This window comes from Eucalyptus grandis, chromosome 2 (genome assembly GCF_016545825.1).
Source record: "Eucalyptus grandis isolate ANBG69807.140 chromosome 2, ASM1654582v1, whole genome shotgun sequence".
NCBI classification, from domain to species: Eukaryota; Viridiplantae; Streptophyta; class Magnoliopsida; order Myrtales; family Myrtaceae; genus Eucalyptus; species Eucalyptus grandis.
In genome coordinates, this window is record NC_052613.1 from 53,978,584 (window position 1) to 54,005,608 (window position 27,025).

General features: G+C 42.4%; 3 protein-coding genes and 1 long non-coding RNA gene across 6 annotated transcripts; 2 read left to right on the forward strand and 2 right to left on the reverse strand.

The window, feature by feature from the left end:
• Positions 1–702: 702 nt before the first annotated feature.
• On the forward strand, positions 703–7,071 carry LOC104433763 (pumilio homolog 12). 3 transcript variants are annotated; one of them, XM_010046625.3, is made up of 7 exons: positions 703–1,024; positions 2,038–3,718; positions 3,904–4,066; positions 4,991–5,154; positions 5,274–5,532; positions 6,438–6,550; positions 6,650–7,071. In XM_010046625.3, exons 2-7 carry the CDS (start codon positions 2,118–2,120, stop codon positions 6,657–6,659), a joined length of 2,310 nt encoding a protein of 769 aa, XP_010044927.2. In that variant the 5' UTR covers positions 703–1,024; positions 2,038–2,117; the 3' UTR covers positions 6,660–7,071. The 3 variants fall into 3 exon arrangements, with proteins under 3 accessions (XP_010044927.2, XP_039163773.1, XP_039163774.1); XM_039307839.1 differs by lacking the exon at positions 703–1,024 and adding an exon at positions 1,037–1,972 and having other exon boundaries at positions 2,101–3,718; XM_039307840.1 differs by lacking the exon at positions 703–1,024 and having other exon boundaries at positions 2,041–2,169; positions 2,276–3,718.
• A 357-nt stretch (positions 7,072–7,428) lies between these two features.
• Positions 7,429–12,085, reverse strand: LOC104435671 (beta-amyrin 28-monooxygenase). Its single transcript, XM_010048380.3, has 4 exons — positions 11,549–12,085; positions 9,927–10,382; positions 9,601–9,791; positions 7,429–8,030 (listed from the first exon to the last, which is right to left on the reverse strand). The coding sequence occupies exons 1-4, from the start codon at positions 12,063–12,065 to the stop codon at positions 7,734–7,736; spliced, it is 1,461 nt and encodes a 486-aa protein (XP_010046682.2). The 5' UTR covers positions 12,066–12,085; the 3' UTR covers positions 7,429–7,733.
• Positions 12,086–17,870: 5,785 nt separating this feature from the next.
• Positions 17,871–20,916, reverse strand: LOC104433764 (beta-amyrin 28-monooxygenase). The gene is made up of 4 exons (XM_010046628.3): positions 20,313–20,916; positions 18,870–19,325; positions 18,593–18,780; positions 17,871–18,479 (listed from the first exon to the last, which is right to left on the reverse strand). The coding sequence occupies exons 1-4, from the start codon at positions 20,797–20,799 to the stop codon at positions 18,183–18,185; spliced, it is 1,428 nt and encodes a 475-aa protein (XP_010044930.2). The 5' UTR covers positions 20,800–20,916; the 3' UTR covers positions 17,871–18,182.
• Positions 20,917–24,014: 3,098 nt separating this feature from the next.
• On the forward strand, positions 24,015–26,344 carry LOC108957814. The gene is made up of 2 exons (XR_001984866.2): positions 24,015–24,731; positions 26,100–26,344. It is a non-coding gene; the product is annotated as an uncharacterized LOC108957814 (long non-coding RNA).
• Positions 26,345–27,025: the final 681 nt, after the last annotated feature.

Here is a 27,025-nt window from a genome sequence, read left to right on the forward strand (position 1 = left end):
CATAACTCGTGAGGAAAACAAAACCATAAGGGCGGATCTTATATGGGACAAAGACAATATTCATTCACCTACTCCCTACCGACTTGAGATGATACCATACTTTTTTTTTTCTTATTTCAAATTTGTTTTTTTCTTTTCTTCTTTATGAACGACACGTCGTCTGTATGCACTTTTGACCCGAGAAATGATCCTAGGGCGAATGCAAAATCGGGACGTCCCTTTACACGGGGGTAGCGCAGAAGAATAAACGCACCTTCGCCAAAATTGTATGTGCGGCATTAAGAAATTGCTTTACGTCGGTCCAACGCATTAAAGAATACCCTTTTTACAATAAAGTATGAACATGAAGAAGGAATATAAACAAGACACACACACACACACATATATATTATATATGCATGTACAGATGACAAGGCCATCCCGGGAAGGAAAACATTAAAATAATGGAAAAGAGCCCACCAAACAAGAGAGAGAGAGAGAGAGAGAGAGAGAGGGAGGACCCAGCAGGCAAAAGAGAAGGCACAGAAACAAACATGCCCACCCAACACCATCCCCATGCATGCGATCGATGACGGTCGTTTTTGCTCGAAAAGGTTGTTGCTTTTTCGTTGCTGGGCACTGTCGTTTGATTTTCGATCTCGCGTTTCTTGGCGACACGCCAGTGACACAACACTCGCCCGCACACACACCCTCTCTCTCCTCTCAAAATCTCGCAAAAAAATCTCTTTTTTTTTTTGGTTTTTGTTTCGTTTTTTTCCTTCTCTCCTTTAAAGTTCGCTCTTTTAAGGAAACTCTTCACGCCGCCTTACCAGCATCGCTTTGGCCACTCTCTTTGCGTTTTCTCCTCCCCCTCTCTCTCTCCATACATCGCGAGAAAACCCTTGGCCTCCTTCAGGGATTCTCTGTCTGTGTCTCTCGGGGGGAGGAGGAAAAAAGAAACAACAGAGCACGGAGGAGACAAAAAAGAAAAGAAAAGAGAATGCGTCTTTTCGTAATGTTGGAACCACCTTCTCTTTAAAAACCGGTACGCCTTCACTGATTCCCACGCGCATCGGCCGAGCCGCTCTGATTGTATCTGCATTGCTGTTCTCGGCGCCTTCGGTTCTGTTCTCGCGTTTCGGCGACACCCTTTTGGTTTCGGGTCGTGTCTCCGCCCCTGCAATGCGAGGATCGCGGTTTCTTGGGCGATCGTGGCCTGATCATCGATGTTTTGTTGAGGGGGGGTTTTAGCACATTTTCGTCAGTTGGTATCATGCGGGGTCTGAGTTGTCCGTTTAATTTATATTCTTTTCCGGCGCAGTGGACGTAAAATTCGAGGAGAAAAATGTTCTGCGATTTGGGTTGATCAGCCTGGTGATCGTAATGTAATTCTGGGTTGGCGTGTTTCATTGGCTCGATTGTGGACTCGGAGGGTTTTGGCTTTTATGGTACTTCGATTTTTTTTGTCTTTCTTGGTTTTGACGGATGGTTTACCTGAGTAGTCCTGCTTTGGTCTATGTTGATCTTTCCGTTGATTCTTTGTTCCAGTGTCAGCTAATAGGACGACTAGTAATTTTTTATTTTAATTTATAATATTTTCTTCTTGTCAAGACTCCTCACTGCATTGGAGAAACGACAGAACAGTGTGATTATTTGAAAATGGTGATTCTTCTTTTCTGTTTGGCAGAATACAGGAGTAGTCAGTTTTTGCACAAGAGCTTTGCCATCATCTTTCTTGTCTTCTCATTTGAAGAGACGGTGGTGTTCTGAGTTTCGTGAACGCGAATTGTAAAATGTCTCCTAGTTTTTTTCCCTGCATCGAACTCTTGTGTCTTTTGTTTATCAAAATTAATTTGTTTCATTGATGGGCTACTGAATTGTTGTAGCCCTCCATTTTCAAATCTTTGATCCCAGTAGAACTTTGGCAGCAACTGCAAAGGACTTCTGGCAGCTGCTCTAGCTGGCAACTTTGTGGCCGCTCTAGTGTCATTCGGTTCATTATTGATTTTGTATTTTAGTATGATTTCCTTTTAACGATCGAAATTTGATTCATTGTAGCTCTCTTCATGGACGCAATCGCTTGTTTGTAAATCTCTCTGTTTGCTGCAAAGGAATTTCCAGACTTTGTGAAGTTGCAAATGGAGGAAGGCAAACGTGAAATAGAGTTCGATGAGTTCGAGAAGCTTCTCGGTGAGATTCCTAACCCTACCTCTGGGGATTCGCACACTGGGGAATCTGGACTGAAAAGGGCGTGTTTGGATGATAGCTCGTTGCCCATACTTGTCGATTCTTGCAGAGGGCCTTCAAGTGAGAAATATTCAACCAATGGGGGTCTGCATGTATCGATGAATGAAGTTCAGCGATCACTTGTTGAAACTGCTCAAATGGAGGGAAGGAAGCTGCCAGATGACCATTCCTTCATATCTGCTTTTGCAGAATTGAGCTTTTCCAATGGACTGACATCGGAAGCTGTTAATCATCCTTTGACTAATTGTATGTCCATGCCAAATGATGCCATTTGCTCAGGAAGCCAGTACCCTGTCAGCTTAAGGTTTCATGATCTGGCCGGAGAGTCCCTATGTAACAATGTATGGCAATCGGAAGATGGTGGCTTTTATGGTTCTAACAAGTATTGTAGCACAGAGTTTGGCAAACAGAATGCAAATTTAGTAGAAGTTAATGGTGAAGTTCACCGTGGGCGACAAATCGGTACTTGCCAGTCAATTGAAAATTATGCTACTGCAGTGCCAATCAGCGGAGGGGTTCCTCTCATACCGAATGTACCTATCCCGACCCAAGAGTTTCCCATGATCCCTAATAAGCCACACTATTTCACGAATCAGCAATCTCAATTCTCTTCCTTCTATTCACCACGACAAATGCATGAGTCACAATTTCCTTGCAGAAATGTAGAGGAGGAACACTTCCACAGTATGCATCAGCAACACCTGTATCTGCAGCACTTGTACAGACATCAGTTTGATTCTCAGCATGCTGTGCAAGATGGTGCCTATCTCGCCACTAGGGTAGTGAATCAAAATGCCAGTCAATCACATTATGAGATGCCAGTGGCTCACTTACTTGAACAATCTAAGCAGGGACCATTTTTACGCTCGTGTGGAAATTCGCAATGTAAGCAACCACATGTCGAGTTTTCTTCTGGAGATGTCCATTCTGTGCAAAACTTTGGAAGAATCTCCGAGCAGGTTGTGCCAGAAAAGATTCTGACAAGATCATGTGGCCTAAATGCATTAAGAGCTTTGAAATTTGGCTCTGTCCGAGGAAATGAATTACTAAGCCACATCAGCCGGAGTGGAAGAGTTAATTTGAATGGTCAACACTTGCACAACCTGTGCAATCCTAGTACTGGATGTTTCAGATCAGAGAGTTTGAACCAATGGGGTTTGTTCCCTGATACAGCCAGTCTTAGAAGTGCTGATCTGAGGTTGCAGAGGTGTAACAGTCTGGATGAAGTCAGCGGAAGAATATATCTCATGGCCAAGGACCAAAATGGTTGCCGTTTTCTTCAAAAGAAGTTCTCTGAGGGAACAAGAAAGGATGTCGAGCAGATATTTTCTGAGGTCATTGACCATATAGTCGAGCTGATGACAGATCCTTTTGGCAATTACCTGGTCCAGAAGCTGCTTGAAGTGTGTGATGATGATCAGAGAATGCAAATACTTCATGTTATCACTAGGAGACCGGGTGATCTGATTCACATTTCATGTGATATGCATGGGTCTCTCTCTCTCTCTCTCTCTCTCTCTCTCTCTCTCTATATATATATATATATATATGTATGTATGTATGTATGTATGTATGTACACTCGCGCGTGCATATGTATGCCCACATTTGCTAGTTTGTGCTTTTGATTACTGATTTTACTTCCGCCCAGTGTTCTGATTGTCATTTGTCAACTACAGGACCCGAGTTGTTCAAAAGGTTCTTGAGACCCTTAAAACTGCAGAGGAGTTCTCTGTTGTGGTTTCTGCCCTAAATCCCGGTATAGTTATTTTAATGAAAAACACGAATGGTAATCATGTTGCTCAGCACTGCCTACGCTACTTACCGCTGGAATACAAAGAGGTCAGTGAGTACTTTTGTTTTTTCAAGAACTTCTTGATCATATAGTTAGCATGTTTTTAAAACTCATAGCTTGCCAAATCCACGAGAATGTGGAGCCAGATGATTGAAGCACTTGTTACTTGTCCAGATTGGATTGAGTTGTGTATAGTCAGTTAACTTGATGATTCTTGTGGCATATTTCTTTTTCTTAGTGTTAAACTTCAGTATGTTCAGCTCTGTTTTTAATAGCTTTCGTCAAAGCAGAATCCTCAACTGTCAACACTTAGATTGCAGTCTAGGTTACAATTGACTCTAGAAAACCGGTGCTTATCAATAGTTGGTGGTGCAAATCTTCTGAGTGCAATATTTCCTTAAACCTCATCTCGGATCATGCTTGGTCACATTTCAAATGCCATTTTCTAATCATGAAGTCCATTAATTGAAAGCATCATTTCAAAAGTGAACTTTATATCTTTGTCATGGATTTAGGTGGATCACCATGAGTGATTGCCCCATGTACTTCATTATGTCTTGAAGATCGCTTCCTGTAATGTATGGTTGATAGCTTTTCTATTTGCTTTCTCTCCTGCATTTGCAGAGTTGCTTTCTAAAATTTGTGCCTTGGGGTAAGAGTGTATGTTGATGTCATGGATAATGCATGATGGAAAGATTTTGCCTGTTTTTTATGCTTTCTGCTGTCAATTCTTCTCAGCTTCTTCTCATGTTTTGCCCTTTTTTTCTTGCATATTACTTACTCTGATAGAGTTTGCCTTTTCCATCTTTGGATTTTCAATAAAGGATTGGCTTTACATGAAAATGTAGTCCTCCGTTACTCACTCTTATTCAACCGCATCTTTTTGATGTTGTTATTCTTCTGAATGCAACATCATACACATCAAAGGGATTTTGCAATATTTAATGGAGCACTTGTGGTTTCTTCTGCAGTTCCTCTTTGAAGCTGCTGCCGCTAATTGTCTCGAGCTGGCTACAGACCGCCATGGCTGTTGTGTGCTTCAGAAGTGCCTCAGTCACTCTGGTGGTGAGCAGAAATGCCATCTGATCAGTGGGATCACATCCAACGCTCTAATTCTTTCACAGGATCAATTTGGGTACTCTTTTACATCTCTCTTTCCTTTCCCTTTTATGTCTTACTGCAAAATATTATAATTGTTTTACCTCAGGGGAGGTGCTCTTTTTCATCTCTTTCCTTTTCCCTTTTACTTTGCAGGAACTATGTAGTGCAATTTATTTTTGAGCTTCACGTGCCCCATGCAACAAGAGATATACTTGACCAATTGGATGGCAATTATGGAGACTTGTCCATGCAGAAATATAGCAGCAATGTTGTGGAGAAATGTTTGAAATTTGCTGGTGAAGAACATCGCACTTGCATTATCCAAGAGTTGATAGATGATCCTCGGTTAGCTCAGATCATGCAAGACCCTTTTGGCAACTTTGTCATCCAAGCTGCACTGGAAAAATCAAAGGTCGGCAAAATACCTTCTTAAGATTTATATTTAGTTTCACGATCCTTGCAATAAGTGAGTTCTTTCCATCTACATGAATCAAGAGACTTTCTTCGTTCGTTGCATCAGGTTTTGGTCTGAGATATATAAACTGTTTTGTTATATTTTGAAGAGTTTTGTCTTGGGCCTTAATTGATAGCTCTTCTGTTTGCTTGTCTGGGCTGTGTGGCTTGGTTTAAATGGTTTTAGGCATTTTTTTGAGCTGCGGCATCAGCTCTGTTAACTTTTTGGTTACAAAATATGTATAAGTCTCTGTTTTGTCTGTTTCTAAACTATTGCCCTCATGCTTTAAGTGGAGGGGAACACGAACTTGCAAAAAGTGCTGGAGAATGGTGAAACTGTGGCAAATGGAAGGAGGACAGAAACAGATGCTTCATAAAGTATATGAATATGCATGATGCATGAAATTTTTAAAAAGCCTCTTGGTACAGAAATAGAGGCTTCATAAAGTAGAAGCTATATTGATATGTATGAAAGACAAAATATTTAAAAAGCCTCTTGGTTTTGGTAGGAGTTTACTTGTGGTGCTTGGTAAATGGAATAAAAGGTTTACCATTGTACTAACCACAATCCTTGAGATACATGGAAATTGCTCTCAGCCAATATTTTGGAGGTATTCAAAATTGCTCTTTCGGTTCATGGGATCACAAATTGCTCTTTGCGTTCAGGGGATCACCCGTTTTTCAATGTCGGTGCTGTCGCTTTTTTCAGTGTATTCGAGATTTTTTTTTTTTGGATAGAGTACCGTTTAAAGAAAAACCTCATGTCGAGCGTTACTTTTCTTTTAGCTCAATATATGTTGGGTTTACTTAATAGGAAGAAGCGCTGTTATAATCTCTTGATTGTGTCTTCATTCTCTTGAGCAGGGAGCTCTTAAAGCTGCATTTGTGGATGCTGTAAGGCCCCACGTTCCTGTGCTTCGGACAAACCCATATGGCAAGAAAGTTCTCTCATGTCCCTCCTTGAAGAATTATCGATGGTAAGGTTCCAATTGCCTAACCTTTTTTGGGCATGTATTTGCAATATTCTCTCGGTTTTATTTTTTCAAGTGAAACGGCTAAGCTTTCAAGACATTCAGGTATGATTGACAGAAATTCTCAAGCTCTGGAAAGAGCACAGAAGGAGAGCTTGCAATGAAGTTGGCACGTCTCATTTCAAGATTTTGTAACCTTCGAGTAGGACTTTGAGAAAGATATGTTCCAAGAATTGTAAAGCAGCAGCTGGAAGTTTTTGTTGTTCCTTAGTCCATACACATCCTTTTTTAACTTTTAAGTTTTGTCGGACTATTGTGAAGCTGAGCTTCTAGCACGGTTCCAGCATAGATCAGCAGTTTTGCACAGAAAAATAAGGAATTGTAAAGGTGTAGAGTACCTTCAAGCTTATGCAGGGCGGAGCTCTGTTCTTTTGATCTAGCGGCTTTTGCGCCCTAGACCTATGTTGATCTCTGTACATGCTTTGTTCGTATATTTCTGTTATAGATCGTTGTTCATTCAATGGCAATTGCATTTGTGGATGTGACATAAACCCTCGAGTATTGTGGATCTGACATAATCGAACCGTTCAGCAACGATGTTTGGTCTGCATCTGAGTAATACCCGGAAGTCGATCCTTCACTTATAGCTGTCGGCATTGATGTCAGGGGGGTCTTTCATGTGTAACATGTGGCGAAAGTTATATCAGTAATCCTATGATCTTTACTAATCAGGAACGTCGAGGTTCTTCAGCTCTTAGATTCTTTCTGAAGCAGATGGCTCGAGGCAAGTTACAAGAAGCATGGGCTAGACTTTGTTTGGAGCTGCTTTCGTGCCGAGGAAAAACTCTGGAAAAGAGCGACCGGATGAAAGCGACACTGCGTGATTACAACTCTCTCGTAAATACTGACGATAGTATACAATGACGAGTCATTCTCCATTCGTTATCTGTCTACATTTCAAAATGGCCATTTCAATCTGCACAAACCAGTTAACCATTACTCCATAACCTTGCAGTTTCAATGAAACCACGTAGACAAAGATGCAATCACAAGATGAACTCATCAAGGCAGTGACTGAAACGTCCACCTACTACTTACGGCTGGTTAAGCTTATTTATGTTAACATGCCGGCTACAAGAGTACCCTAGCTTTATGTAACACACTGGTGCGAATCGACATCACAGTCGATCTAATGAGGTCGGATGTGAATTGGAAGTCCCCGTGATGGGATCGGCAACGGGTCAAACTTGACCTTCTCCTCGGGAATCGCGTTGGTCCATCTGAAGTTGTTCACTAGGTGGTGAAGGAAGATGAGGATCTGGATCTGAGCGTAGTCCTTGCCGAGACACATCCGAGGGCCGCCGCCAAACGGGACAAACGCGCACGGGGCAGGCGATGTTCTCCCCGTGAATCTGGCCATGTCGAATAGCTTCGGGCTCGGGAATATGGCGGGATCGTTGTTCGTCGTGAGGACACTCCACATCAACTGTGTAATGTAATTTGATGATTAGACTACTGTTCTGTCAATGAATCATGGTAACTTAGCTTAATTAGCTTAAGCACCGCCCTGTCATGGCGCAAGTTGAGATATAATTAATGCCAATTTCATGGGTCCTCAGGTGAACAAAAATTGAAACCATTTGTAAACTCTTTTAGAACCTTTAAGGTCGCTCGAGAAAATTACTCATAAATCAATTATATAGATGCCAATTCAATCTTAAAATTTTCAAATTTGTCAATTTAGTCCTAAACCCTTACGCAAATATAATCCTTTTGGATCAATTCTCGTCATAAATCGCTAACATGGGGGCATTGAAAGTATATGACTGAATTAATATCCTTACAATAAATTAGACAATTTTCTTGACATCACTCATTTATAATAACCAATTTACGTTCATGAAGAAGAGGGAAAGCCCTTTCAAAGTCATATTGTCTTGTTGATTGATTATTCTTCAAACAAGGGGGGCAAACTAATCTTGTCATCTCAGATTCATGAACCTTTTGTCGAGAAGGACCACATCCGACATCAATCATATTCTATGGGCCGTTAGAAATAATTACAACATTCTCTGAATCCTAATTTAATATTCGAATGAGGAAATCAAATCATGAACCGGGAAATCTTCCACACATCGATGAATTACCCTGTTATTTTCAACTATTTTAGCTACAATTTTTTAAGTTCGTTTTATTAATCACGGTTATTTCCAGCATTAGTTATAAATTTGCTTGGAAAACTAATTTTTTTGTTAGAAAAGGCTGACCAGCAGGGATTTCGAAAATTTCGCTGCACGAAAATCATTTGGATCTCTTCTTTTTCAGTAACATGTAGTGATAATGATAATTAGACTAGTCTTGATATCAATATGAAAGCATATTATTTAAAAAAAAAAAAATTTCCTTGAAACAAATAATTTATTTCTCAAGAAATCGACCAGATTTTTCAATTTTTTCTGCCTACACTTTTTACATCGGGGATTATGCTAATTTTTGTTCTGTTATTGGCAAAGTGCCAGACAAAGGTAGTGCTTTACGTGAACAATTCATTCGTGTTTGATTACCAAATAACTAATGTTTTGTTATTGGACATCTAATCTAATTTTTATCATTAAATCCCGTTATTTTTCTATGGATTTTTGTGAGGATCTTAGAAAATTCTAAATTTCAGAAGTATTTTGTGATTTAGAATCGATCTAATGTACAAGAAGATGCCGAAATGGTCGAATTTTTTTTTTCCAAATCAAAATTTAAAGATACCGATTTTTTGTGATAGAAGAATTCGATTAAAGGATTATGATTATATCATCACCATTACAGCACAAAACACATATGAAGAAATTGTAATAAAGTATTTCAATTTTGACATTCTATACTCGATTTAAGGTATGCGTGTTCATCAATTCATATACCGTCGTGTCTATAGAAGATAAACCCATTTTAAATTAAGAATTACTTTCCTTTTATTCCCTCCAATATAATTATTTTTTGAAGAATAATGGAAAACATTATAAAAGAAATGATTTTATTTATTTATTTATTTATGTATATGTTACCTTCCATCCCTTGGGAATGGTATAACCACAGAAGGTGAGATCCTCCATGGCAACTCTGAAACCTCCAAGAGCAGGTGGCGCCAGCCTCATGACTTCTAAAACCACACTCCATGTATCTCTCATCTTCTGTACATCTTCTCTCGTCAATCCCTCTCCCGCTGATTTCTTCTGCATGGCGATCTCTCTCTGCTCTGCTCGTAGCAATATTCCCAGAAAAGCATTGCATGCATGCACGAACACACAGATAACCACAGAAGTAATGGACATCATATGAAGTTTCCGTCCCAGTTTAAGCCGTTAAGAAACGGGTTTTCAAGGAAACTCACCAGCCAAGACTTTCTCGTAGATGTGAGGCAACTCTCCTAGAAACTTGATCGCCATCGTCACAGCGCAGGTCGAAGTCTCATGGCCTGCGACCAGAAATAGCAGCAGGTTGTTGATGATCTCTGTCTCGGTCAAGAACCGGCCACTCTCGTCCGTGGCGACCATCAGGTGCGACAGCAGGTCCTGCGCCGGGGATGCCGCCTCCTTCTCCATGGCTGCTCGCCTCTCCTGGATGATCTCCCGGAGCATCCTCCTGATGGATCTCGCCGCCCTCTTTGCGCCGTGGAATCTTGTCCCTGGCAGGTCGAGGGGGACGCTTATGCTGCCTTCGAGGAAGGCAGTGAATGGGCGGGCGAGGTCTGCGATCTCTTGTGGGTCGCCGATGCTCAGGAAGAGCTGGCACGTGAGCTCGAAGGTGTAGCGCTTGATGGTCGGGTACACAAGCACCTCTTCTTTGCCTTAACGATACCGGAAAGCATCAAGACAGCAGAGAGATAGTCGCACAAAATTTGCATGTTTCTGTAGTTCTGAACCATCAAACTTTTCCATGGATTCCTCAAAGTTTTCATTGACGACGTAAAGAATACGAGAAAAATGAATGGCCCAGAGATCGAAAGCTACTAGGCAATACTGTGGTCCCGTAATTGTCCCAGCAGGTGAGTTTTAGTTAGCTTGGCTAGTTAGGTGAATTAGGATCTGTTTGGCAACTTGCCAAATACTAATAATTTCTATTTTTTTGTTCCTGAAAATAGATTTGAAACATAATTGAGAAATTAAAAAAAGTTGATATTTTGTTATTGGGAACAATTCTAGAATCAACCAATCTATTTTCTCTCTTTTCTTGTTCTTCTTTTTCAATTGCCGCCGCCGCCGCTGTTGCCGTCCGCCGTTGTCGCCGTTTGCTGCTCGCCATTGGCGGTTGCCAATGACTAGTTGGGTGAGGTCCGGTGAGCTTGTTGGAGGCTCGCCGGGCCAATTGGGTGAGGCTGAGCTCACCCAACTATCGGTGGGGCTCGACCTTGTTGGGCCACCGTGAGGTTGGTGTTGCCCGGCCAAGGCAAGGCCGACCTCACAGTGGCCCACCAAGGTTGAGCCCCACCGGCGGCCGGGTGAGCTCGGCCTTGTCGATCCGGGCAAGGCCACTTGCCTAGCCATGGCTTGGTTGAGCCTCGCCTAGCCGTCGATGAGGCTTGGCTGACGAGGCACGGCTTATCCGAGGGCTGGTGACGCTCTGGTGAGGTCGTTGATCCTCGTTTGGCTGGTCACTAGTCACCGGTCATCCCAAGGCCGGCAACTGGCAACCTTAAAGAAGAAGAAAAAGAAGAAGAGAAAAAAAGTAAAAAAAAAAGTAATAAAATTATTTTTAAAAAAAATGATTTGAAATAGAAATTTTTAAGATGATGCCAAACGCAATTCTATTCCAGGAATTGAAATTTTGGACAGTTACCAAACAGCTTAAAATTATTAGAAATTGTTCCTAGGAACAGAATAAAAAAAAACCATTTTTTTATTAGAAATTGTTCTCGGGAACAAAAGTATTACCAAACGCGCCCTTAACGAACTAAAAAGACTAGACGTTTCAATGGAATTGATCGACAGTAGATCATACAGTATATAGCTATACCTTCCCAGTTAGCTTTGATGTGATTGCGAGTGACTTCATCCATGATCTTGGCGAACCTTGCGAGTGCTTCTTGGTTGAAAGCGCTCGTCAGCATCCTCCTCATCACCTTTCCTTCCTCGCCGGCCAGAGTGATTAGACATGAGCCGAGCAGCTTGGCCACCGAGCTCGGCCATGACACTTTTACCTTCCTGCCTTCACTGCCGAAGAGGAACTTGTTCCCCGCGGTGCCGCAGAGAACGGCGGTCGGCTCGCCGAAAAGGGATGTGGCGAAGACGTGCGGCCCGTGCTTGTTGACTCGCTCGTCCAGGAAGCTCCCAGGTCTCCCTTCTCGGCCCCCGCGGAGCAACTCCAGGGTTTCCCCAAGGAGGGGCCATCCAAATTGGCCCGGAGGGGGAGGAGCGCCGCGGCGAGATGGTTTTGTAGGAGCTCTCTTGTTAGCAATGGAGAGGAGAAGGGCTATCGCGGGGAGGGCGATGAGGACGGCGAGCAAGTACGTAGCAGACAGTAGCGAGTCCATGACGGGTAAGCATCCGTAGAGGGATTGCACACAAGCATCTCTTCTTATAACGGGGAAACCCTATTAATGAGATCTACCTAACTATCGTAGAAAAAAATGGGCTATCATCAAAAGGTCACATCCAGTCCCTTTATCTATTGGGAAGAGTAAAGATTTACAAGTCTATTTATCTTGTTCTTTTTTTTGTGTGAATTATGAGTGTTTCACCTTCAAATTACTTTAATTTGTTAGGTTAATAAACAAAGTAAAAAGACAAGAAGTTCCAATGGAATTGATTGACATGTAGGTCATAAAGTATATAGCTACACCATCCCAATTTGCTTTGATGTGATTGCAAGTGACTTCATCCATGATCTTGGCGAACCTCGCGAGCGCTTCGTGGTTGAAAACGCCCGCTATCATCCTCCTCATCACCTTTCCTTCGTCGCCGGCCATAGTGAGTAGACATGGGCCAAGCAGCTTGACTGCCGAGCTCGGCCACCACAATGCAACCTTCCTACCCTCGTGTTGAAGGGGAACTTGTTCCCGGCGTCGCAAAACACGTCGGTCTTCTCACCAAAGAGGGACGTGGTGAAGATGCATGATCCGTGTTGGTCGACTTACTTGTCCAAGAAGCTCTCTGGTGATGTGAATCGTTGTGGAAAGATCGTACTACAAAGGCCTGGATGGTGCGAACCGTGAACCTTGATCTCCAATTGAACCCGTGATTGGCAATCTCGGTATGAACGTGACCTGTTGACGATCGCATGTCAACCAACCAATGTTATAAACGCCACGAGCGAAAGAATTCGCTATTTCGCTTGATAAGTCGAATCGACTGCCCCAAGTAAATCTTGATAAGGTCAAGTCCTCAAAAAAACAGTAAAAAAGAACCTCTCAATTTTGTTCCTCAAAAATAAAATATGTCTCCCAAAGAAATTCAACCAATCATTAATATAGGCTTTCTAACTGCCACACAAATCTTAAAACCAGCTCTAGAAATCTAATACATCATATTCTAGAATATACCTCAACAAGTAGATAATTTTTTTTTTTAATTTGGTCAAATATTTGGTGACCATATAATCAAATTACGCCAAGATTTCCAAGATTCTTCAAGATTTGATCCAAGGCCATCTCCATGCCAAAGATCACGAATCATGATGCCAATAGCTTGCCTAAATTGCTTGGCCCGCGCTCGAGTGATCGAACTAGTCGGAATAGACAATAGGTCCCTAGCACCTCCTCCTCGATATGGCTCGATGTCCACATCACCTGGCCTCCCTTCTTGACCCCTATGGAGTAGCTCCAGGGTTTCTCCGAGGACAGCGAGCAAGTACAAACTAGGCAGTAGCAAGTCCATGACAAGTAAGCATGCGCAAAGGGATTGTGCACGAGCGTCTCTTGTTACAACATTGAAACCCTATTAATGAGATGTACCTAAATATTGTTGAAAAAAAAAGGGGGCTATCGTCGAAAAGTCATATCCAATCCTTTTATCTATTGGAAAGAGCAAAGATTATGTAACAAGTTTATAAATAGGGGGAGTCTTGGAATTTTTTTTTTTTAAGGTGAAATAAATTTACAAGCCTATTCCTTACAAAAAAAAATTTACACACATATTTATCTTGTTCTCCTCTTTGTGTGAGTTACAAGCGTTTCACCTTCAAATTATTTTAATTTGTTAGGATTTTAATTTGTTAGGTGAATAAACGAACTAAAAAGACCAGAAGTTCCAATGGAATCGATTGACATGTAGGTCATAAAGTATATAGCTACACCTTCCCAATTTGCTTTGATGCGATTGCAAGTGACTTCATTTTATGATCTCGGCGAACCTCGCAAGCGCTTTGTGGTTGAAAACACTCACTATCATCCTCCTCATCACCTTTCCTTCGTCGCCGGCCACAGTGAGTGGACATGGGCCGAGCAGCTTGACCGCCGAGCTCGGCCACCACACTACCACCATCCTATCCTCGTGCTGAAGGGGAACTTGTTCCTCACAGCGTCACAGAACACGGCGGTCTTCTCGCCAAAGAGGGACGTAGCAAAGATGCAAGATCCGTGCCTGTCGACCCGCTCGTCCAGGAAGCTCCCTGGCCTCCCTTCTCGGCCCCTGTGGAGTAGCTCCAGGGTTTCTCTGAGGACGGGCCATCTAAATCGGCCTGGAGGAGGAGCGCCGCAGGGAGAGGGTTTCCTGGGAATTCTCTTATTAGCGACGGAGAGAAGGGCTAATGCAGGGAGGGCGATGAGGACGGCGAGCAAGTTCGAAGTAGGCAATAGCGAGTTCATGACGAGTAAGCATGTGCAGAGGGATTGCGCACGAGCGTCTCTTCTTACAATGTGGAAACCCTATTATGAGATCTACCTAAATATCATTGAAAAAAAAGGGGCTATCATCGAAAGGTCATATCCAGTCCCTTTACATGGAATCGCTCAATATGCAGCGAGTGATCTGGATTAGCAAGCGAGCCATGCTTCATGGCGGAGAAGTATTCGGTGTCGGGGTCGTGCCAAGAATTTGAATATGGGATTGGGATGTTTATCATTTCGCGCAAACTGTTTGGGAGTTGACGTCGCTTTTCGATGATGTCAAGGCAAATTAAAAGTCTATTATGCTAGAGTGATTTGCATGTCTCAATCGAGTGACATGATGCCTGCGGTATCGGCATGGTACGGTCCATGATGATGATGGTGCAATCCGCAATACTTCCATTGAGAATGATCTGTAGAGAGTAGGCTGGCCCGGTGCGGCGGATCATCGAAAGAAAATTGCAGATCTTAAAGCGTGCTCTTAAGCAACAAAGCTAATGCCCGACCTTCCTCCCCCATTCTGTTTGTGCAATAAGAATACAAGCTTTTCAGTGGATGATCGTTCTTATTTTCAATGCATATTCCCTCTACTGAGGGCGGCTTAGCTGACCGTTTGACTGCACATCTTGGATGGAAACTTTTCAACCGGTTCCCATCTTCTGCCCAATTTTTCTTTTTTTTCTTGTTACAGACTTAAATTGATAGATAAAACCATAAGGAGGACCAACAATCAATTTTCATAAATATGATGAAAGAAAATATAAATTAGATATTGAAATATAAATAATTGCAAGTAAAAAATATTATCATATACTAAAAAGAATTGTTAATGTCATCATGACCCCATTTAGTTCAGCATTTGTAATAGGCTTTGAGACTCTAGTCTCTTGGACAAATGCAAATGCATTTGTGTTGATACCTAAATTTTGACTACCCAATTAGTTATTAATTGTATAGAAAATTTAGGGATTAATTTTTAATCCCTAAATAAAAATTATTAGAATTAAATTACATAACATATAGTTTTAAGAGTATTTATTACATAGGACTGACGATGGATAGACTCAAGTGAATGGTCTCAAACTTAATGGAGCCCACAAAAGCATGAAATTCACTCAAGCCCAACAAGTCCGCATTGCTGAAAATCGGTGATCTGAATTGGAAAGAATTCTGAAATCAAGAGAGCATATTCTTTATAATTCTAAGCCAGGAAAGGAAAGGTGAAGCAAATATGAGCTGAATATATGATGGGCTTAAGCAATAACCAAGCGTTGGACCAATATCTTTGCTGATGGGAGAGAAGAATTAAAATCTTGAAAAATTGAGCATATATTCTCTTCATACGTAACCATGACATTATATTCTATTTATGAGCAAGTATGGGCAAATAAAATAAGGAAAAAAGGATTCAGCTGAGCCGGTAAATACAATCGTGCGGACAAGGCAAATGGAAAAGGGCGAAAGAAGATTTTGACATTACTCACAGATGAGATTTCTTTCCTGGAACAATTCATCCGCCGCTTGAGAAAGATTTCTTTTGCTGATGAAAAGAAAAGTGGGCAAAGACAGAGATCATCGCACACAATCAATTAAAATACTTGCATGGAATTGGAAAGGAGATTGTGTGCAATATGCGAGAAAGAGGAAACAAAATTTGCTTCTTTTCTTGGTTGGCGCTATTCCTTTGCATAAAAAAGGAGAACCCTCGATGGACACAGGGAAGGGGGCCGCGCATTGATTCACACGGCCACATGTAGAGATATACGAGAGACCCATGCCGTCGCTGTTACTGCAAGCCCTGTTGCGCCGAGCTCGCCGTCCTCAACCTTGATGACGCTGCTACTCTCTAGTCTAGCCGCGTTGACAACGAAGCTTCGGCCACGCTTGTAGACGGATCCGCAGTTCAATCACCACGGAGCATTCCTTCTAGCGACAATCATCCGCCGAAGAGCTTCTTGCACCCCTAATGACGTCGGTGTTTTTCTTGCAACTCCGGTGACCTCTGTGGTTTCTGCTTCGGTCCAATCCGATCCCCACTGATCAGCCCGGTCCGATAGCATCCAGCAATCAGCCCGATGTTCCTGTCCGACCAGTTTTCTCCTCGATAGACCCGGGGGCATCGAGGATAGACAAGTGGAAAATTTGACTGTGGACTTTGAAAAGTCAAAGTCTGATAATTGAAGAAGATCGTCATGGGATCACCCATATTCAGTCGAAAGCTGAGGCGTTAGCAAAGTGTTTTTTTTTTTTTTTTTTCTTTCTTTCTGTGCCAGAGGAACCGCTTTGGCCGACAGCCGTCATGTAAACCCCTAGGTGACGCTAGCCCAGGACCCACCACCAGGGCGCCACGCGTAATACACCTAATGGTCTGCTAGCCTCCCTGCAACTTACGTAGAGGCTTCGAACACCTAACATTTCACTTCAAAGGCAGGAGCCTACCTAGCAGAGCCACCACAACCGGTGGTGTTGGCAAAGTTTGTTATTGGTCAAAGTTCCATCGGTCGAGTATCATATTACCGAGACATGACCAAGCACTCTCTCCGTGTTGCCGGCCTTGGTCGACGATCACCACCGCGACCAGTCCTTGCTAGCCAATCGCCAGTCATTTGCTGAGCCCCATTTGCAAGCTGTGATCCGGTCCGATTCCGATCCAAATTACGTGTTCAAATTAGGTAACAATCAAGCTGATAACAAATATATGAAAAAATTACGTTGAATTAACTAAAATTATGAATAAAAAAGTTATAAAGATTTAAAGTATATAATTTAATACAACCAATAATAACAATGTTTCTTCCTTGCGTCAGTGGCCTTGTCGCACCTTTGGCCATTGACCACTAATGGCCTCATCACAGCCTGTGGAGCCAGATTCGAAGAATGCCTTAATGCACCGGATGACCATCTCGAGGGTTTCTTTAAGCATGTTCGCGAAGCACGCTCGGAACCATCCCGGCTCCCTGCATTGGCACAATGACTTTGGCGAGATGTTTTGCTTCACGTCGTACACGATCTTCTCCCTCAATTCCATTTCCGCTTTGACTGTGTTCGAACTTAATAGGTGTCTCATGTCGACTCAGGAGAATAGCCTCGCGTTGCTCTTGAGGCAACTTATGCCCGCGTTCTGGAGGCATAAGAAAAGATAACAAAAAAAATTAAAATTTAAAAAAGAAAGAAAATTGGGTAAAAGATGGAAATCGGTTGAAAATGTCAATTGGTTTCCATTTTAAATCTGCGGTCCTTAACTGACTATCACTTCCTCGTTGACGGACCCATTCTATAGGCTAAGCATTTCTCAAATGAGAGAGCTTGACATCGATAATAATGTTTCCAAATTGTTAACCAATATTGTAGTTTAATTGCTTCTCTTTTATTAATTTCTAGTGTCTAACTAAATAAAAATTCGATCTGAAAATTTTAACAGGTCTTTGAGTTTTTTTTTTTTTTTATTTTAGAGAAATAATTAGATGACAATCTTTAATTTACTGTGAGAATAAAAAACTAAATAACAAATAATTATAAATTATTGTGAAGTTCATTTCTTTATGAATTTGTGTCTCTAAACAGTTATTCTCATGGTAGCTTAAAAACTGTTATACTAGCAAAACCCTTTATTCCAAGCATAGAGAGCTTAATCGATGGGAATCAATCGGAATGAAAGCTCTCAGAAATGTAAGATACACAAACATTAAGGGACTTCCCGATTATTCTCGGACGCCAAGCGTTCGGGCTTCATAGTATGGCAGAAACAAGCAAGTAGCTTATTGATTATTAAGTACTACATCGGCATCAGGTGGCTAATCTCCCATAGAAGAAGGAACGAAGAAGCTAGTCACGAGGCCGAAGACGGATGGGAAGCCCTTTCGCCGGTATAGGCATGAGGTGGTAGATTATTTTTTCGTCGGGATGGACCAGACTCCACTGAAATCCATCGACGAGATTGTGCAGGAACACGAGTAGCTCTGCCCGCGCGAACTCGAGCCCAAGACACATCCTCGGCCCGCCTCCGAATGGGACGTATGTATATGGAGCAGGCCCGGATCCCTCGAATCTCGACTCGTCGAAGGTGAGCGATCTCGGGTAGTAGTCCGGGTCTCTGTGCGTTGAGCATGCGCTCCAGTGCAACTGTGCACGACACATTGAATAAATAAACGAGTAAGCCCGCCATTACTGCCCAACTCTTCGAGGACAATGAAAGAACGGTGATGCATTTTCGGAGAACGAAAACATGTATTTACCTTCCAGCCTTTGGGAATAGTGTATCCTTCATACGTGAAATCAACCAGGGCCTCGCGGAAAGCACCGTACACCGGCGCCGTCATCCTCATGACTTCTGAGATGACATTCCACGAGTATCTCATCTTCTGCAAATCGCCCCAGTGAAGAAGCTCTCCTCTTGCCTTCGATGCCGCGATTTCCCTTTGCTCTGGCGAATGCGAATGTTCAGGTGCGTTCATGTAGGCCAATGAAATTGCACTGGTGACTTAGGAAAATCAGGGGCAGAGAGGGACTAACCGGCAACGACCTTCTCAAGTACATGAGGCAGCTCACTCAGGTACTTGATGATGAACACTAGGGTCGAAGTGGACGTATCGTGGCCCGCGAATAGGAGGCTCAGCACATTGTTTATGATCTCCGCCTCTGGCATGAGCTTCCCGTTCTCATCCCCGTTCGCGAGTAGGTGCGTGATGATGTCTTGCGAAGGGGACGCCGTCTTCTTCTCCAGCTCCGCCCGGCGCTGCTTCACCAGCACCCGGAGCTCCTTCCTGATGGAATCGGCTGCTTTCTTCGACCGGTAAAAGTTCGTGCCTGGGACGTTGAGGGGGAGGTCGACAACTCCCCTGAGGAACACGTGGAAGTGGTCGGCAAGCCTCGAGACGAGCTGCGGGTCTGTGATGGCCATGAACTGCCGGCACGCGAGGTCGAAGGTGTGCTGCTTCAGGATGGAGTAGGCCTCCAGCTGATCTTTGCCTTCACATATATAAGCAATCAATTTTAGATTGTTGAAAAATTAACACTTAGAAATTTCTTAAGCATTTGCTCAGAGATGCCAATCCTATCATCGGATCCCCATCAATTATCGACTAAAGCGGCTTCTCTAGTGACAAGCAAGTAATGATTTAAAACCAGTGACAACCCATTTTTCGAGGATTATATATATTTTGAGAAACGAATAATAATGCGGTTAAAGTCAAGAATATCCCATGTAGAAATGCCACGTTCCAACTCAAAAATCTGTAAGCAATATAATTAATATATATATATATACAGGTTTACTTCAGCTATTACTATTTTAGGATAAGTACATGAAGTATTAAAACTCACGAAAAATGTCACCAAAGTAAAACTTGTCAAATTAGGGTACTATAGGCCTTTTTTTTTGTTTGCTCTGGTACTATAGGCCTTTTGATAAGGCCCAATATGGCTTGTTTTTTTAATATTATCTTCTCTTTTCTATGTTGCGCTAACATGACTAAAACATGATTATGTTAAAACGACACCATTTTAGTTTAATCGTGATTTTTTAATTAAATTTTTAAAAACACACAAAAAAGTTGAAGGCCTAGTGGTGAGGCCTCGTCTTCATCGCCCTACTATCACCAGAAAGGGCGATTGATGGTGGAAGAAGGTTGGCTTAGCTATTGGCGAGGGTTGTCAGGTCCCGCCCAGTGGCCGGCTAAATTTGGACAAGGGTCGCGGGCCAAAATTACCAAAATAATGTCTATTTGATAAGTTGTAGGACTCAATTACATTTTTTTTTTTTAAGTTTTATGACTCAATTGTATATTTATGACAAATTGTAGGACTTTCCCGACACTTATTCCTAATTTTTTCATATGAAAAAGCTCATTTGGATAGATCCACTCAAGCCAAGTTTGGAGAGGACAGTGAGATCCATCATGGAATCAGAAAAGGTGCAGATCTCAAATCTAATTAATGATTAATGACGCTTGATACCTTCCCAGTGAGTCCTGAGATGGGCCTTGGTCATCTCATCGATGACCCCAACGCTCCTCATGAGCGCCTCTGGATTGAAGAAGCTCATGAGCATCTTCTTGTCTGACCTCGCCTCGTGGCCGGCCTTGGAGACGAGGCACCTCCCCAACACCTTCTCGACGGAGCTCGGCCACCACAGCGCCACCTTCTTGCCCTCGTTCGAGAACAGGAACTTATTCCCTGCCGGCCCGCATAGGATGGCTATCGGCTCCCCGAGCACAGATGTCTTGAACACGGGGGAGTCGTACTTGCTCATCCGGTCCTGGATGAACTTCTCTGGGTGCCCGCCACGTTGGCAACGGAGGAACTCGAGGCTCTCACCGATGATCGGCCATCCAAAGCTCCCCGGCGGGAGGTTCCGGCGGGCGGTTTTGAGTTTGAGTAGTTTGATGAAGGCGAGGACGAGGAGGAGAGCTAAGGCTGGGACGACTAGGGTCGGGACTTGCATGGCTTTTCAATATTTTGCTTGAGGTTGTGAACCACTCGTTCAAGGAGGAACGAGTGAGAGCAATGTTTTTAGAGAAGAAATGTCAATCGAGGGACGGCGCTGATGAAGTTGGGCCCTTGCATATGCATATTTATAATGTATGAAAGGGGACTTCACATGTTTCATGCCTTTGGACGCTGTAGTTATTGCAACTCTTTTCACCGGAAAAAGTGTCGGAAAAAGTATTAGTGCCAATTTAATCTTAAATTATTTGACCTAGAGCCAATTTAATCATTCCTCCTCAATATTTTGCTTGAGGTTGTGAACCGATCGTTCAATGAGGAACAGGTGAGAGCAATATTTTTAGAGAAGAAATGCCAGTCGAGGGATGGCACTGATGAAGCCCTTGCAAATGCATATTTATAATGTATGAAAGGGATTTCACATGTCTCATGCCTTTGGATGCAGCAATTATCGATCTCCTTTTACCGGAAAAGGTGTCGGAAAAAGTACTAAACATATTATAATGTATGAAAGGGGACTTCACATGTTTCATGCCTTTGGATGCTACAAATATTGAACTCTTTTACAGGAAAAAGTATCAAACCTATTATATTAGTTCCAATTTAATCTTTAAGTCTTTTGATCTAAAGCCAACTCAGTCATTTTCAATTCATTTTTGTTGGATATTACCGACATAGATAGTGACCAGCTTACATAGCACATGTGACACTGACGTGGAAATTTTTAATAATATTTTAATAATTTTATATTTTTTCTTTTTATTCTCTCTTTTTATTTTTTACCTTCTTTCTGGTGGTTGACGCAACATTGCCTATCTGCCTCGCTAAATCTAGTGAGACCAACCCTTGCCTAGACTGGGGCAACCTCACCAGATCTATCGTGGGTGGTCTTGTTAGTGCTTACCCTCACCTCGATGAGGGTCAACCCTACTCAAGTGGCTGTGACATCCTGATTTTTAGGTTCTGATTTCAATCAAATAAGACGGGCCTTTCATCAATGTGACTATAGTTTTTTTTTTTTTTTTTTTTCTGAGATGGCCACTCATGAGATAACCGACCTATTAGGTGAAGCCGTTAAGAAATTCTAATGCAATAAACTTGAAAATTCGACCGAATCAACTGTTTGACCGTGCTAGTCTACAAGGGTCGTTGCAGCACAATTAAAAATCGATCAGAGATCGGAGATAGGTTAATTCGACTGAGATGGTGATCAAAGTGTGGGTGATTCCACCTGATTGCAAAATTCTGGTCGAACGGCACTAAACCGATTTTCTATCGTTTTGGGTACCACAATTCCTCCGTATTTGATACCTTGAGATTTTCACGACCACCGAGAGTTGACAATGGGTTGGATGGGTTCATTGTGGTTCGAAAAAATCGACCACAGGTCAATTGCACTAAAAATTTCTAAAAGCTACCCGATAGGTAAGATCACCCTAAAAGTACGTTTGATTGAAAATAACCGAGAATTTGAATTTGATTTCAGAAATTGGAAGTCTTGTCGTGTCATGAGTCATTCTAGGAACGTCAACTCACCTTTTGAGGAAATTCCGGTAAGTTCGGGATTTTTACGGAAAACCGAATCGGACGATGCGGAAAATGAACGGAGATTCAGATTGGCCGATTTGAAGGGATTTTTGACATCTGCTGTTAGTGAATTAGTGAATGGAAGTTGTTTGGACTTTTTTTGAATTCAAATTGGACTTCAACCGGATTTGTTTGTTCAGAAAATCGAATTCCGAAAAGAAAATGAATTAGAATTCGGAATTAAAGAAAATAGACATTTTTGTTGCCCAAAATTTATTGTTTGAGGGAAATTTGATGCAAGAAAGTAAGTGAGGATCAAATACCTTAGCCTGGGAATTTTCAGAGATCAAATTGGACTAAACAAAATCAATTGGGACAAGAATTATTGGTTTAAGGATAATTTCTTTTAAATTCTCCTTTTCTATTTCCTTGGCCGAATGCCCTCACTCACTCGCACGCTCACATTTATCTCTCTCTCCTCGTGCGAAACCCCCCACCGACGTCTTTTCCTTCTCTTGCTGTGTCCCATTTTCCTTTGACTTTCTTTGTCAAAATTCTTCCCTTATCCTTCCACGGTCGACATCCCATTCATCTCACATGCCAGCTGCTTCCCATTCTCTTCGATCGGACGTCATCTCCACGAAACAGTCACTCTTTCCTTCCTTTCATTGTTCTTTGGACTGACAGCTCTCCATTTTCTGCCCCATTCCTCGACGCCAGCGCATCCGCTAGACCGCCCGACCTTCAACAATTCACGAAACTGCTCCTCTCTCTCTCTTCTTCGCCGTGCTTCGTCCAGCAGCTTGTCTCTCTCTATCCACACGGTAGACCAGCACCACCGGTTGAAGCAGCTCATGGCAGAAGTTGCTCCACTCAGTGTTGGGAAAATATGCTTCGAAATTGGGTAGTACAATGAAATCGGATCGAGTAAAACAACTCGGACTTTGAGGCGTGATATCACTTTCTTTAAGGATTTATTTACCCCACAACGTTGCTAATGGTCACCGGCAAAAATCCTCCAGGATACAACAAAGTCTCGGATGAGAATACTAAATAGCAATTCTAGTATTTCTCCAGGGTCTCTCTAAAAAAGCAATCGAAAAATTGGTTGCAGTTTTTCAGAAAGAAGACTCGAAAAATGACCACCATTATCTTTCCGAAAATTGACAAGTATATATGAAACAGTCTTGCAACTCTTCGTGAAAATTGCGAACAAACACGTTTTTAGAAAATTGTTCGGATAAACAAATGCGACTCTTCGGAAGAAGTCGAAAAACGAACAATTGCAATCCTTCGAAAAATTAAAACCGAATAAGTAATTTTCCAAAGGTTGTCTTGAAAAGACACAAATAAAATTCGGAATAATTTAAAAAAAAATAGAATTTCGAATTTTCATTTATATTTCATTTCCGAAATTCTCAAATTAAAAGGCAACATTTGAACTAAAATATAATATAAAATAAAAATAAATAAATAAAAAGCAATGGATTAATGCTAATGCTAAGTGCGCCAAATAATCGCGCACCCGCACGCGGGTATAGTGGGGTCTAGCCCCACCTAATCACTCCTCTAACTACAAAAGGGAAATCCTATATTTTTAAACTGACTCTTCTGCTCCCACCTTTTCTATGTGGGACAAAGTAAAAAGTACTCATTTTGTTTTAACAAACAAAATTCCAACACTCAGTGTTCTCCTCGCTCAGCTCACGCCAGCGAGCCACCCTCCTCTGCCAGCGAAGCCCACCTTCGTTTGTCTCCGTTCTCTGAGGAGCCCAGCACCTTCGGTCCCTCATCTCTGCCTCCACCGAACACCTCTCATCTGCTGCCGTTGTTTGCGCTTGCCCACCTCATGCCCACGCGTCCACAGCTTCTACTTTTGAAGTCACCATTGCCGATTTGTTGACCCCGAGTCTCCTCGGCCAACCATTCGCGTGAGACTTCCACGGAGCAGCTCCCATCTTCACTCGTGGATCAGCCCTGCAATCCTTTCCGCTAGTTTGTTAATTGTGGATCTCCGCTTGTCCAGCGTCAAGAGACCGAATCAGCCGCGTCTTCTTTCTCCATCGTCCGAGGCAGTCCCTGTCCGTGTCTTCGAGCAGCCGTCTTCAGCACATCCATTAGCCCATCTAGCAATTTAGGCCCGGTTCAGCAGCCCACGAAATCTTCCAATTCAGTCCGCAAGTTCAGCAATCCAGCCCGTTGATTGGAGTTCAGCCCAAGCCCGCGAAGCCAAGCCCAATTCAGTAACTCCCAAGCCCAAGAAGTGGGCCCAAGCCCAGTAACTTGCTATGGGCTTGCAAGGCTTTTGGGCCCGGCCCGAGTGTCCGCCGACGCCGCCGAAAGTTCGGGTTTCGGCCATCGTCGTGTCGCCATCGCGGTGATCTGGTCTCCGCTTTCAATCAAGTGAGTAATCTCACTAATCCTTGCTTAGTAGACTAATGATGCTTAAGGGTTGAATAGATTTAATTAAGTACAATTAGGTGGTTAGATTAGTTTAGAACAATTAAATTAGTGACTTAATGATGTTTGCTAGGTGGTTAGACTTAGTCATAGCAAGTAAAGACGTACTATTATTTATTGAATGCATCTCGGGATTTTTCCCGACCCTTATCGGGCTTCAATTAGGCATTATGGGCCTAAATTAGATTTTTTAGTATTTATTTATTAATTTTCGAAATTAACTAATTATTTATTTTTTGAAAATTAAGATTGAGATAGCAGATGACCGAAATCTCGTACTGATTGTCGTGGTGCAATCCGTTTATTTAATTGAGCTCTATGTTGCATGGAATTAAATAAATGGTGGTATTTTAGGGATTTATCCTAAATTGTTTGAAATTGAGTGAAATTAAATGATTGATTGGTAGATGGCCGAGTATGTTTATTTAGCATTTATAATGCTTTGATGGGTTGTAAAGTGGATGAAATCATGAGGGTGGATTGAAAATACTCTGGGCTTGAACCGATCAGACACGGTGTATGGCCTATGTGGTTCGGTGATTGGGATATCACTGGCGAAAACAGCATCTTGAAGAATGCACGTATCGGTCTAGTACTCATATTGTTATAGGCATGTATGGTTCGGTGATTGTGATATCACTGGTGAAAATGACGCCTTAAAGAACGCATGCACTTGTCTATTAAACACACTGTCATAGGCATGTGTGGTTCGGTGATTAAGGATATCACTGGCAAAAACGGCGTCTTAAAGAACGCACACAATTGTCTATTGAGTACATCGTTATAGGCATGCGTGGTTCGGTGATTAAGGACATCACTGGCGAAAACGACGCCTTAAAGAACGCACGCAATTGTCTATTGAACAAATCGTTGTAGGCACGTGTGGTTCGGTGATTTGGGATATGACTGGCGAAAACGGCGCCTTAAAGAACGCACGCAATTGTCTAGTTGATACGTCACCTTGGTGAACTTGACACCCGAGAGCATTGAGGTGGCTCTGTGACCGAGTGCTCGATGGAAGGTTATATGGTGTGGAATCAATGACCTAGAATAGTCCATTTGACATGTAATCGACTAGTTTGATTGATCAATGATTTGATTCGATTCTCGTGATTTGATTGATTGCTTGTTATAATTTGTGAAGCGTTCGTATATAAACTTGAATTGCAGGTTGAGACTGAGGCCAAGGTAAGTCCTCTGACCCGTGCGTGTATAGGCAGCCCAGTTAGCGTATTGGTTTCCTAATCGAGTCTTAGTGGGATAGAACTTGCTAAGACATAGTCTCATCTCGATTGTGGGACAACATTTCAGGATCCTGATAAGGAGCCTGAGGAGAAAGAAACCGAAGAGGAGTACCTGGAGGAGAACCCTAATGATGATCCGAGTACGACCCGGATGAGGACTATGATCCCATCTTATTTGTGAATCCTGTCTAAATATGAATAGTGTGAGACTAGAATGTTATTAATAGTCTTGTGAATAGACTTCGAGTTATGCCATGTATAAAGGTTTGGTTGTGGATTTCAATATGAAAAATATGGCCTTACTTTTTTATCCCATTGTGTTGTTGTCTGGGGATTTATAACTGCTTCCGCATGTGCTAAATAAACAAAAGGGTCGGCGATACTTAGTCATGTTATATCGCATTATAAAATCGGCCAAGTGAGAAGGATGTGTGCGTGCCTAAGGATCGGGGCGTGACAATCGCCCTCACCTTTCTTAATGCTACTTCACTCAGCATCTTGGTTAGAAAAGTTTCAGCTTGTGACATATGTAAGTGGAAGAAAATTACCGGTCTCATAATTTGCTCATATTGAACAAAGAGGGAAAATGACACCACAGATGTCAACACTTTTCATATGGTAGTCATTAGAGTGCCATAATTTTTTTTGACCACTTGAGTGTCATAATTTTTTAAAAATGTTTACCCAAGTGCCAAAAATCCGATGTGGACCCACTCGTGAGAAGCTGCGTTAGTATTTGTTCTCTCCTGCTTCGATGCAGTCGAGAGTTCAAATTCCCGCATTGCTATTGCGATTTAAGTAGAGGGCGCTAGCGGTGGGTTATTGGGCTAGCTTCCCTCGAGGTATAATCGTCCAAATAGCTTTGGCGAGATCCGTCGGTGCCACCGGGCACCAGAGGGCCGTGTAACTTGACTAGCATAAGCGAAAGGAGGCTCAAGCCGATCCTCGGTTACCAAAAAAAAAATCTGATGTGGCATCACACTTGTTGTGAAT

Coding starts and splice junctions, on each gene's coding strand:
- LOC104433763 (XM_010046625.3), top strand. CDS start 2,118: ATGGAGGAAGGCAAACGTGAAATAGAGTTCGATGAGTTCGAGAAGCTT. Junction 3,719..3,903: donor ATTTCATGTGATATGCATGG/GTCTCTCTCTCT, acceptor TGTCAACTACAG/GACCCGAGTTGTTCAAAAGG. Junction 4,067..4,990: donor TACCGCTGGAATACAAAGAG/GTCAGTGAGTAC, acceptor TTTCTTCTGCAG/TTCCTCTTTGAAGCTGCTGC.
- LOC104435671 (XM_010048380.3), bottom strand. CDS start 12,065: ATGGACTCGCTACTGTCTGCTACGTACTTGCTCGCCGTCCTCATCGCC. Junction 9,792..9,926: donor CTACGAGAAAGTCTTGGCTG/GTGAGTTTCCTT, acceptor TGCTACGAGCAG/AGCAGAGAGAGATCGCCATG. Junction 8,031..9,600: donor CCATTCCCAAGGGATGGAAG/GTAACATATACA, acceptor TACATTACACAG/TTGATGTGGAGTGTCCTCAC.
- LOC104433764 (XM_010046628.3), bottom strand. CDS start 20,799: ATGCAAGTCCCGACCCTAGTCGTCCCAGCCTTAGCTCTCCTCCTCGTC. Junction 19,326..20,312: donor TCTCAGGACTCACTGGGAAG/GTATCAAGCGTC, acceptor ATATATGTGAAG/GCAAAGATCAGCTGGAGGCC. Junction 18,480..18,592: donor CTATTCCCAAAGGCTGGAAG/GTAAATACATGT, acceptor TGTCGTGCACAG/TTGCACTGGAGCGCATGCTC.